Genomic DNA, 13319 nt, shown 5'->3' on the forward strand with positions numbered 1-13319 from the left:
CAGGCAGAGCCGGAGTCATGTATTTTCTCGGGGGGGGGGGGATGTAGAATCTGCCCACCCCGTGCCACACTATCAATACTGTAAATATTACAATTATTAGTCCAAAAATACTCCAATTTAAGCTTGTACTGCCATCCCTGGGCGCGCCAACTGGGACGCTTGTCCCCTCTAACCCCCCTTAGATCCGGCCCTTTGTCAAAGTATGATTATTATCCTACTGAATATTTTCAGACTGCTTTTTTTTAACGCAGACTGATAAACCTTCATATGCACCGATACACAGTTAGATAGATTGTCAGATTAGGCATTTCATTATGTATCCGTATTTTTTCATATATCATTTGATATCACTATACTGGACAATTATGGATATAGTGGCCTATCAATAGTACCGAATTGGAGGGGTATTAATTTTCCAAACAGACTGTGAACTTGCTCATTATATGGGATTTTGGGGGAGGGGGGATCGATTGGGATATTTTCTTTTTAAGGAGTAAAATACGTTGAACAGAGGAAAAAATGAACCAATACTGGAGATCCTTAAATCAGCCTCTCCTAGATATAAAGTGACAAAAGATAATCGTATTTTAAGATCTTTACAGGCTCGTAAATAGAAAGTTTTATTTATTAATATTTATCTCTTTGCTATAATTTTTGTATCAATATTGTATGTGGCTCTACTGGCACTGAAATATGCACATGACTATCTACCTATCTATCTACTAATGACTATCTAACTTACTTCTGCCCTAGGATGGATGGATGATAGACTGTATATCAAAAAGTGAAATAACATCACTTTTATAGTCCTAAAAAAAAGGCTTACGCCAGATTTGCCTCTCACTCTGACTATCTGTCATGGCATTTTCTCCAATTAGCCATGGCTTAATGGCAACTTGATATAAATTTAACTTTAATATATATATATATATATATACTAGCTGTTGGGGTGGCGCTTCGCGCCACCCCAACACCTAGTTGGTGGGGGCGCTTCGCGCCCCCCCAAGCCCCCCCGCGCGCGTAAGTCGTTACGCGCCATAATAGTTACGCGCCATTGTAGTTGTGTCCCTATGTCCCACCTGTGAATATAGATATATATATATATATATGGTTTTAACTACGTAAAACTTGCGAATATACAACATTCTTTGCTGTCCCATTGTCTTTGCATATAAATAGATTGTCAGGTTATCCCCCTGTTTCCCCCGGTGTCCCCGTTGTAGTTGTGTCCCTGTGTCCCGGTCGTCATTTATATTCCCTGTGTCCCGGGTCCCGGTCATCATTTGTATCCCGGTGTCCCGGTCTGTATATACATTCGTTTTTTAGTTTTGTTTTTCTCCTTTATTTTTTTCCTTTTTTTTTCTTTTTTAGCTTATTTAGATTTTTAGATTTTTTAGTTTTTTTTATTAGTTTTTAGTTTTTATTTCTTTTTAGTTTTTTTGTCCCGGTCGTCATTTATATCCCCCTGTTTCCCCCGGTGTCCCCGTTGTAGTTGTGTCCCTGTGTCCCGGTCGTTATTTATATTCCCTGTGTCCCGGTCGTCATTTGTATCCCGGTGTACCGGTCTGTATATACATTCGTTTTTTAGTTTTGTTTTTCTCCTTTATTTTTTTCCTTTTTTTTTCTTTTTTAGTTTATTTAGATTTTTAGATTTTTTAGTTTTTTTATTAGTTTTTAGTTTTTTTTTCTTTTTAGTTTTCTTGTAGTTTTTACCTTCTTTTTAGTTTTGTTAATTTTTTTTTTTACTTGTGTCCTGGTCGTCATTTATACTCCCTGTGTCCCGGTGCTTTGTTGATTGCTAATCGAACATTCCTTTTGTCCTGGTCGCTTTCTCTTTGAGTGTCGTCATTTATTTTTTTCTTTTTTAGTTCTTTTAGTTTTTACCTTTTTTAGTTTTTTTTTAGTTTTTTTAGTTTTTTACCTTTTTTTAGTTTTTTTAGTTTTTTAGCTTTTTTATTTTTTTTATTAGTTTTTAGTTTTTTTGTAGTTTTTGCCTTTTTTTTTAGTTTTTTGTCCTGGTCGCTTTCTCTTTGAGTGTCGTCATTTATTAGTTTTTTCCTTTTTTTTTTTAGTTTTTTATTGGTTTTTACCTTTATTTTAGCTTATTTTTCAGTTTTTTCCTTTTTTTTAGTTTTTTTTTATTTTTTATTTTTTTTAGTTTTTTACCTTTTTTTAGTTTTTTTAGTTTTTTTAGTTTTTTAGCTTTTTTACTTTTTTTATTAGTTTTTAGTTTTTTTTTGTAGTTTTTGCCTTTTTTTAGTTTTTTATTGGTTTTTACCTTTATAGTTTTTTTAGTTTTTTAGCTTTTTTATTTTTTTTATTAGTTTTTAGTTTTTTTTGTAGTTTTTGCCTTTTTTTAGTTTTTTCAGTTTTGACGTCACCTGATCCAGTTTTTTCAGGTGACGTCACCTGACACATCCATCCATCCATCCATCCACAGACAACTTATTTTTATATATATAGATATGACGTATGAAACCAAGAAATGAAAGAATATAATAACTGAAAAAACAAAACAAAAAAACAACGAAATAGGTGAGAAAACGAGGATTTTGTCAGCCAGTAGGAAAATATGAAGACGAAATTCAAGCAAATATTTCGAAAAGGATCTCCGCCAAGTTATCCTCAGTGCAAAAAAAAAAAAAAAAAAAAAAAAAAAAAAAAAAAAAAAAAAAAAAAACTGAAATCAATGAAAGAGGATTTACCAATTAGATCGAATAAGTATTCTTTGCCTCGCAACAGATTTTGTAAATTCTATATATACCTATCCATCTATATATACATATATGCATGTATATACATATATATATATATATATATATATATATATATATATATATATATATATATATATATATATATATATATATATATATATATATATTTATATATATATATAAACGTCAATACAGATGAATAAGAATCAATATGGGGAATAGCAAGTGTCACTAGAGGTACGAGATGTAAAGTGCCAATAACGCGTATGTGTTTCATATCCATCCGTTACTTTTACACAGAGGCCGACCTGAAACCAAACTCTACCCTGAGCATGCCTTCCCATACTTAGCGCAGACAAAAATTTACACCAAATAGGCATATTTGAGATATGATTCACCAGCTAACTGACGCTAATAATACGTTTTCGGCCATTTTGAAAACGTGCACGTATATTATTAGGCTGCACAAAACAGACGGCGTTTCATTGCTTACCGCTTTCATCTGTTTCCACTTCTTTGAATACATGACCCTTGTCGCTTTCTTCGTTGGCACATACAATCGAAGTGTGGACCTCCATGATAAGCAAGCATGGATAATCCTAAGAAAAATAAATTAAGTTTTGTTAGAAAAGTTTTATAAATAGGATAAGAAAAATTATTTATACGAAAGAGTCCCAAAAATTGGGACTTTTTCGTATTAAAAATGGACAACATCAATCCAGACCCTAAAATAGGAGGAATTTTCCCACCGCCATAGATTATAGTATTAGAAAGCTACCATCTTCCTATTCCCGAAGAATTATTTATTCATTCAGAAATCAAAACATCCCGTATAGCGCATAAAATAAATTTTCTATAGAGACTAACCATTGATGGGAGTCGAACCCATGGCCTCCTTTTCAGTGCAAAAGCAAATCTGCTACTAACGTACGATTGTCCAGTAACGAATTCGACATAGAAACCCAACTTTTTATGCAACATTATCGCTCCTAGCAATAACAAAGTGCAACATATTTAATGCTCTACGTAATAAATACACGTAATACGTAATAAATACAAGATATTTGATAAGTTATAATTTAGGTAGAATAAAAATCATTTAATTTTTTAAGTACCATAGGACACCAAAAATGAAAATTAGTTTTTTAAATTGGTTAACTGAAAACTTAGAAAACCATATAGGCCTTAAAAAATTAGGAAAGACCGAGAATCCAATTTTTAAAGAAGGAGGTCTTCAATATTCAATTTTTTTTTTTCAAATGCCAGCCAATTTTAAAAAGCAAAAAAGTGTATTAAGAATCAGCAGAAAATAAACACAAAAATATATGACCATGGAGCTCTAGGAAGTGCAACTTTCCCAACTACTGTAGAAGAAGGAAAACGTAACCATTAATTAATTGGTAGTAAATTGGATAAAATCTAGTGGTCCGATGAGTAAAATATAGACTAACCCTAACATCTTGTTGACAAAATTGGAATTGGAAGGAAGCGTATGTATCTTGGAATAGCTAAAACTCTAAGCTAGGCATTAACTTGTTTATTATTAAAATTATTGAACGCTTTAAATTATTAGTCATTGGCTTATCCTTAAGAGCATCTTTTTTTTGGAAAGATCTTTTCTTTCTTTCTTTCTTTTTTCTTTATTCAACTTAAAAAACAGAAAACCAATATTATGCCCCAACAGAGAGCAGAGCTCGTAAGGCTGGGACAGTGCAAAAATATAGAAAAAACATCAATATCTCATCGTAATGATTCCAAAATTTAACACGGCAAAAGACAAACAAAATAGAAAAAACTTATAAAAAAGAACTAACAAGGATAAGTAAATAACTAAATATCGGGCAGGAGGGGCGTGGGAGGCCATCCCAGACACAGGGAGTCAAAAACAAAACACACAAATAAGAAGATCAAATAATTTATATTCCATCATCAATGGTGAATAATCAAAAATTTAGCAAACAATCTTTAATATTTGCTTTTTTAAATTTATTTGAGATTTTTGGGATGGATCAAACAGAATTTTATCATTCAGCTTATAATTGTTAGCAATGAAGGGTATTTAGTACCTAATCGAAAACCTTGACCTTTCAGAACTTACAAAAGGAATTCGGTACATCCCAGACCTCCGACAATCCGAACGAGGAAGTAAAATTAACCGAGATTTGTCATAGAAACATTTTTACAATTTTGAATTTGAAAATGCCACATGGAAGTATTTAATACTCGCATATCATTTAAATCTAGCAAATTTAAGAAGAGGAATAATGATATAGTTTCCGAAACATTTTGAAGCTTTGAAGGTCGATGTAAGAAATTTCCAAGTATTCTTATTGCCCTATTTTGTAGTACCTGTAAGGGTTTTATATGCTTCCAAAATGTATTAAGATATATAACTGAGCAGTAATTCAAATAAGAAGTAATTAGAGAGTGGTAAATTATTTTTAAAATGGTAAAAGGAAAAATATTTTTCACACGACACATCGACCCAATATTTTGAGCAAGTTTTAATCTTAAATACTCAATATGATTATGAAATGTCAAAAGGGGATCAAGAAAAACTCTTAAATAACGATATGAATGGATCCTACAAATTTTTTGGTCACCAACCTGAGGCTCCTGACAAGAAATCTCTCGAGTGGCACGTTTTGAACGACCAAAAACCATAAAATCAGTTTTTTGTAAAATTTGGTACTAGATTATTGGAAACAAACCATCGATTTACTGAGGTAACACTTATAGTCAGATTTTCGATCAACGTCGATGAATCCCTAGCCTTAACTGTTATAGCTGTATCATCTGCAAACAGAATTGCATGGCTAATATTCTCATGCAAACCTCGTGAAAGATCATTAATATAAATCAAAAATAAAAGTGGACCTAATACTGAGCCTTGGGGGACACCAATATCAATAACTTTTTAAATTAGTCATTTTTCCACCGATATCTACTGTGATTTTGCGTCCGCACAGGTATGATTTAATGATTTGTAATCCTTTCCCTCTTATGCCGGAGATCAATTATCCTATTAGCTATAAGGACTTGCAGGTGACTAGATTATTCGAGGCAAACTGTTAGAATTTTTACCATCCTTGTTCCCTATTTTGAGTAATTGTTTTTTTAATGAATTTATATGGAAATACTTTTACGACGTATCTTGCTTAGGAATGCATAACAGAAATCAATGAGTAAATCCAAACTTTTTCTGAACAAGAAAAACGAAAAGCAATAAAATCGTTCATCGCGACATATAAATGAATAAGAGTAGAACAACAAAGCCGACATAAAAATAATGGAGCATTTAAAATGTCACAAAATTGAAAAAAAATTAAATATAACAAAAATGAAATAAAAATAAACGAAAACTTAGAAAAGAAGGACAAATTACCTTTACTTTTTGCTCAATAGGGATTTGAGCATCTTTGTCACATTGAACAAGGAATTCTATAGCCCTTTGACCTGCAATTTTAAAAACAAAGCAAATAAATTTCAATTTACCCTTCAGACGCTAGCAGCTTCTGAAAATTTCCATTTATTTTCCAGAATCTTTGATGCAAAAAAAAACTCCTACCATCAGCTGAAAGAATAAATTTTGACCATTTTACAGTATAGGCTCTGACATTAAAATTGATATTAAAATTCGTTTTTTTTAGAGTTTTGGTAAATTTCAAAATTTGTATGTGTCCTTTGTGGACACCCTGTTTTCAGGTGCTTATCTGCCCAGAGGTAGAAAGGGTGGAAATGTCCCCAGTATCAAGACTTTTCCCACGACCCCTCCTTGAAAAATATTTAATTACGAGTATCTAATTTATCTATTTAAATAAAATATAAAAATTGTTCAAACGCAACTTTTTTTTTTATTTGGTATAAGGGTGACAAAACTTCTTGACTTATCTGAACACAGTGGGAAATTTTTGGACAAGTCAGTACGGGGTTTGGAGGACCGTATGTCAAAGAATAACTTGTGCGAAAAGTGTGGCTCAATCCCTCTTTTTAGACCTATAATGAACAAAAGGTTAAGATTATGTTTATGTTTCACGCTTATGTTATATTTTTCGGTTTAAGGTTATCTTATACAGATGAAGGAAAATAGGTAGCAAAACCTAGAGCTTTACAGTCTAGTAACAGGGGCTAGGCGGAGACATCTTCAAATTAGGTAGAAGGTAGTTATAAGGGCTTGGCAGCACCTTACGTTGAATGATATACAATAAACGAAATGTGGTTCAATACCACCTTCTAGGTTTATAATGATAGAAAGATTGAGATGGTCAGATCACGTTTCGCAGATGAAGGAAGATAAGGCACAAAACTTCGTTTTTTTTTATCAAAGAAGAAGAAGGACATCCCCCGACAACGAAGATATGGGAATAAGAACGGATTTGAATGAGGCAGACTTTGGCGGCTGTATATAAAAAAATAAAAAATAAAAAAAATATAAAATCTATAAAAAAATATAAAATATAAAAAAAAATATATAAAATATGAAAAAAAATAAGCCGTAAGGAAAATGCGGTTCGATCCCGCTTTTTATGGCATTAATGAAAGAAATATTAAGACGGTCAGGTCACTTCTTACAGATGAAGGAAAATTCATGGTTTCCTAATCCAAAACCATGTTGTTGTTAGGCCTAATGGCCTAACAACACGATCCAAACGAGAAGGAGAAAATCCACAGGTAAGGCCAAACAAAAAGGAGGATATTGCTGAATAGCGTAGGAGATTGCCACATGTGGCTTCGTGCTGCAAAGAGGTGTAGTCACATAAGAAGGTGTCTACTATATGCAAGACAGTAGTAACTGTCTGCTTTTTGAACCATTATGGAAAAAGGAGTTTAATATTTAAAATAAGAACACAACATATATCAAGGTAGGCATTGCCACAACCAAAGAAAAGTCTGTAAAGAACTGACGAGATGGACAGAGGTGTTTTTATTAACTTTTCAAAATGATTTCCTAAAAATAGCTTCAAAGGGATTAATGAGAGGGCGAAACAAACTGTATGAGAAATTAGTATTCGAGAACATTAAATTCTGTCACTGAGAAAAAGACAGAACAACCAGTCCCATCTAGCATTGTTCAGCAGAATCAGACAAATAATGATAAAAATCTCAACAAAAAGTTTTTTTTTATCTTGTTTTATCTCCTTTATACTTTTTTCTCATTGGGGGACAAAACTCATTAGCGAAAAGGGCACAACAGGTACATTTTGTAGAGTTTATTTAAAACAAAAGTATATTTTGCAAACCAGCCTAGCTATTTTAGCGCATTTAGCTCTAATTATTTTAGAAACAATAAAAAGCTTTAAAAAAAATACATCTGCTTTCAGAAACTTTCGATTGAGTCAAAGCAACCGTAGAAGTCTAACTGCAGTGCAAGTTTAAATACGCTAAAATAAAACTTATTTCAATTTTTTCTAATTCTGCTGGATAATACTACAAAATGTTAACACTCCAAAGTTACGACTCTTGCCAATTCATCATTCTTTAGGACAGTCAAACCAGCTTGAGGGTATATTTTTTTTCAAATACTCTTATGTTTGTTTTTTAAAATTAGTAGTCTGCTTCTTTTTTTATGGTTTGCTTTGTTCTTATGGGTTGATACCTAGCCCCAAAAATCATACGTCATAAATGGTGAAGTATAATCAATAATTAAAAACGAGAGAAAATCATGAGCAGTCTAGCTCTTTAGCACTAAATTAGGATAATAACAATGTAGTTGTAAAAATAGAGAAAAAATGAAGGAAGAGAAAACAATTTTGAATAATAGTGTTCTCTTATCCTTTTTTTTATATTTAACAAAATGATATTTTACAAGTAATTGCAATCATGTATCTTTTTTCAGAAATTTGAAATTTATTATGGAAATACAATATTTGCTATTATTTCTGGATGAAATAAATCCGAATTGAATAAAAAAGATCCAAATCAAAAAGTCTTTTTTTTTGTAACTATAACATTTCCAGTTTATTTCCAGAAGAAATGAAAGAAGAAAGAAAAGGTAAAAAGGAGAATCAAAACTAGAAATAAATCAATGAAATATCGCTCAACAATTACCTCCTGTACTACATATTTCTTCGGTAGTTTGCGTGATGACAACGGTTTCAGGGAGTATTTCATAAACAGAGTTTCGCGATTCAACAGTGCATATTTTCCGATTCTAAAATATATAAAAAATTATAAATTAAACTTAATAACAACAGACTTACTTAAGATAAACAGAGGATTTTTTAGTTAATAAGAAGTATGTTGAGCATCTGTAATTTTGTTATAACCGTCCTACTATGGAAGGACATCCTGCAAAATGGCTGGACAGATACTATGGTAATTGGTTGTAAAATGCCCTGAAATCAGATATATTTGTCTGATATGTTCCTGATCAGATATGACTTCTCAGACTTATGGCTAAGTCAAAACTGTGACAATTTTTAATTTGTTTGTTTTTAAGTGTAGGTGGTACATAAATATAAATACTAATTTTGGAACTTAAAGATGTTTGTACCACTGAGAAGATAGGGGTTATGATACAAAAAAAAACAGAAAAAGAAAAAAAGCCTATCAAATTTTTAAAAACATCGATCACTAGAATGTTTCAAATAGTTCTAAGAATACTATCGCTATGCTTTCATTTCAAATGCTCACTAAAGAGATTTTGTGTCTCTTTATAGTATACAGAACTATAAGGAGTGGATGTTGGTTCTCAACTCATGCTTGAAACTTTTGTTCCGATTCCGAAGAAATCTTCATTAGAGCGCTTACCATGGTGCCACTGCAAAATTATTTCTTATGAGGGTGTATCAAAATATGGGTGTATGTATCTGTGCACAGTAGCAAGGTCAAGGCTTATACAGATGTGAGGAGTGGGGATCAAAGTACAAAAACGTGCTTGTGAGGCCTACATCTTTCAGTTTCTCGGAGGAGTCTTATACATAATCCCCCCCCCCCGAGTTTCTCGGAGGAGATATATACATAAATGCAGCATCAAATAGCTCTTTAGTGTAAGAAAAAAAACAAAAAAACAATATGCCTTTATTTGGCCTTTGGGTCTATGCATCGCAGCATTAAGTACTGTATAATGTGCTTTATTTTAATCTAGCGAATTCGGTAAGTTTTACGTTCATACGGAATATAATTAATTGTCAAAGCTGCCGTATTACTTATTACAGGCACGCTACTAAGCATTGGTAAGATATTCAAAGGGCCAAATTCCAAGTAAGTTCACTAATAAACTCATTAATAAAGTAATATCTCGTTAATAAACCCCGATCCACAATATATATGCTGTCCTTTATTTGTTTTATTTTCTTTTATTTGCTGTTTTTTAAATTTTTTATTATCTTTTACTTTCTTTTATTTGTTTCATATTACTTAATGATACACTTCATATAGGAAACAGTTTATTGGGGTTATCAGAAATCCTTAGCAATTTTTTTTTTCTTGGTTCAGGATCAAAGGCTTGGCCATTGAACCATTGAATTGAAATTTGTATCCAAATCATTCAGTTTTATTTTCAATTTTTTTTGTAGTAGTTTTTACCAGTTTCCCCATTTTTAAAGAAAAATTCAAGACTTTTCTTGTCATATTCGTATTCCATTTCTTTGGTTTTAGTCTTTATGCTATTTTAAGAAACACATTTTTTCTTTCGATTTGTTTTTTATTCCTGATTCCTTTGTTTTTACCTTGAATTCCGGCAAAGATTTGAGGCCTGAAAGATCCAGCTGCCTGTCATAAAGTTCGTCTTCTAGAACGCAATTGGTTGGCACATCTCTGAGCTTCTTTGCGTGGGGACAAGCGTGCTTAGTTGGCCAATCGAAAATATACTGACAATCATGTGAATAGCGTTCCAAAGTAGGCCTTCCCTAGAATGCCCAAAAATACGTGAACTAAATGTAATTTTTTTTAAGAATACAAATCTTATCATTTTAAAATATAAAATAGATAAAGCGTATATAAAACGAAATGATAAATGAAAGTATACTGACAATCATGTGAATAACGTTTGAAAATAGGCCTTCCATAGACAACACAAAATCTAAATACGTAGAATCAGTAGACTAATTTTTTTAAATAGAAATTTATAAACTTAATATACAAAAATAAATATATAGTACAAATATACTGACGATTTTACAATAACGATCCAAATTAGGTCTTCTCTAGAAAATACAATCATAAAAAACATGTGAAATAAATATATGATTTTTTAGATTGTAAATCTTATTAAAATCAAAATATAAAAATGAATATATTGTTTATAATGAACATAATACTATGATTTTCGATCAAATAAATATAATATTCAATAAAGAAATAGAAACATATACTTTACTCTGATGCTTCAAAGGAAAGAACAATTAATAAACATAGCTTGAACCACAACTTTGCCTTATGCTGCGTATGTATCTAAAACCGATATCAAAGGGCGAGTTATTCCTCTAAATATGTAGCAGAGGGGGGGGGATTAGGCTCATGGTCCCCTTGAAAATCAGACGCTTTTCAGAATTTCACAATGATTTCCTATACCTATCGTGTGATTCAACCATTTTGCGATTTTTTTGAATCCCTTTACCTCAATTTTAATTTTTACCAGTAGTCTGTGAACTGACACTATTTGATTTAAGCTGGATTTAAAAAAGAAAGCTTTATATTAAAGTTAGATTTAAACAAGAAAGCTTTATAATAAAGCTAGATCTAAAAAACAAGAGGAAAAGAAAACTAGAATCACGGACACTGTTAATGGGAAATATTGATCAGGCGCAATCATTTAATCTATTTAATGATTAAATCTATTTAAGTAGGCAAATAGGTTCCCCGAATTAAGGCCCCTTATATAAAATGTAGGACTTAAGACTGCGGCTATTTGCCCCAAAGAAAGGGTTTTAAATATGGGGCTGAAAATGGATTCACTTTCTTTTGGCATGGGTATCCTTGCTTTGAGGTAAGAATTCTACTAGAAGCTAAATGAATTGTTTGGAAGCACGAAATTTCAAAAATGTTTACTCATATTCGGGAAGAACTTAGACCTTCCAAAGTATGGGACCCCTAATCTTCTACACTAGCTTAGTGGGTAGTTTTTCCTTGAATAGATGCCCACTCCAGATTAAAATTAAACAAAGAGCGACATCAAAACTTAAACTGAACAGAAATTGTTCTGTATATGAAAGGGGCTGTCCCCTGCTCAACGCCTCACTCTTTACACTAAAGTTTAACTCTTTGTAACAACTCTGCTTTTAAAACAATAAAAACTTTAGCGTCAAGAGCGAGGCGTTGAGGAAGGGACAGCCCCTTTCATATACGGAATAATTTTGGCAGATTTATTCCGTATATGAAGGGTTGCCCCCTCTTCAATACCTTGCTCTTTACGCTAAAGCTGTTAGCGCTTTAAAAAAAACTTCCTATTCTAATTAAACGGCCCCGTGTTTCAGTAGACGCTCTTAAAAAATAGGGACAAACAGTCAAACTTTAGCGTAAAGAGCAAGGTATTGAGGTATTTCAACCTTTCATACATGAAATAATTACCCTCTCCCAGGGAAAACTCCTCCGTGGATATTTCCTCCACCGTAAAGCACACACCCCCCACCCGTCAAATTCCCTCCAGACAGTTCCATCCTTGCTGAGAACACCCCCTTCCTGTAAAATTGCTTACGGACAATTCAGCCTGAAAAATTCTTCTTAGCATTCTTTCATTTGAATAAGACTTTAATCTCTAATCAGTTTCTTGATCACTTCAGAAATTACCCCTTCCGTGGAAATTACTTCCCAGAAATCCAAACACGCGGAAAAAATTCCCTTGGATAATTCCCCCGGAACATCTCCACATGAAAAATTTGGCAAAAAGAATATGAAACAATTGAAAAGAATTTCGCATAGCAATTTTGTCAAATACCTCCAGTGTAACATTTCCCCTGGAATGTTCATCCCCCCCCTCCCATAAGTCTCCCTCCCCAAGGATTCTCCATATAAAATCCAACAAGCATACCCCACCCCACAAAAAAAATGTCTATTTACTTCCCAATAACAAATACTAAACGTTAACAATGAACGAATTTCATAACTTACAGGCCTCTCCCCACGGACTGCGAGGTGTCATTTTACACGTAAAGACACAATTATTTGATCTTTCATCTATAGTGAACGAAATGGCTATCCCAAATTTTGATCAGATAATTTTGGGAGAAAATTGGAATGGGAGGGGGCTCAGGTGCCCTCCAATCTTTTTGGTCACTTAAAAAGGGCACTAAAACTTTTAATTTCCGCTCGAATGCACCCTCTCCCGATCTTCTAGACCATTATTTCGATACCACCATCCCTGGAAAAAAAAATCGCATTCATGATCTGTTTCCTACCAAAAATAGCAAAATTCCACATTTTCGCAGATAGGAGCTAGAAACTTCTGCAGTAGGGTTTTATGGCACGCTGAATCTGATGGTGTGATTTCCATTAAGATACCTTGAATTTTATGGGGTGTACCCCCCCCCATTTAGAAAAGGCAAATTTTCTGAGACTCGTATCTTTTGATGGATAACACTAAACTTGATGCATCTTGTATACTTGGAATCATCATAATAAGCTGATTCTTTTGATGTATCTATTGATATCAAAATTCCGTTT

General features: G+C 32.7%; 1 protein-coding gene across 1 annotated transcript in view; it reads right to left on the reverse strand.

Annotated features, from left to right (window-relative positions):
- LOC136026932 (cation-independent mannose-6-phosphate receptor-like) overlaps positions 1-13319 on the reverse strand; it is an 82306-nt gene that overhangs the window by 2593 nt on the left and 66394 nt on the right. Inside the window, exons 11-14 of the mRNA XM_065703776.1 lie at positions 10388-10567; positions 8766-8868; positions 6103-6173; positions 3211-3316 (exon numbers count right to left, since the gene is read on the reverse strand). Of these exons, the coding sequence (XP_065559848.1) occupies positions 3211-3316; positions 6103-6173; positions 8766-8868; positions 10388-10567 (460 nt within the window). The remainder of the gene's footprint in view (positions 1-3210; positions 3317-6102; positions 6174-8765; positions 8869-10387; positions 10568-13319) is intronic.

The sequence above is a fragment of the Artemia franciscana genome, chromosome 5 (genome assembly GCF_032884065.1).
Source record: "Artemia franciscana chromosome 5, ASM3288406v1, whole genome shotgun sequence".
NCBI classification, from domain to species: Eukaryota; Metazoa; Arthropoda; class Branchiopoda; order Anostraca; family Artemiidae; genus Artemia; species Artemia franciscana.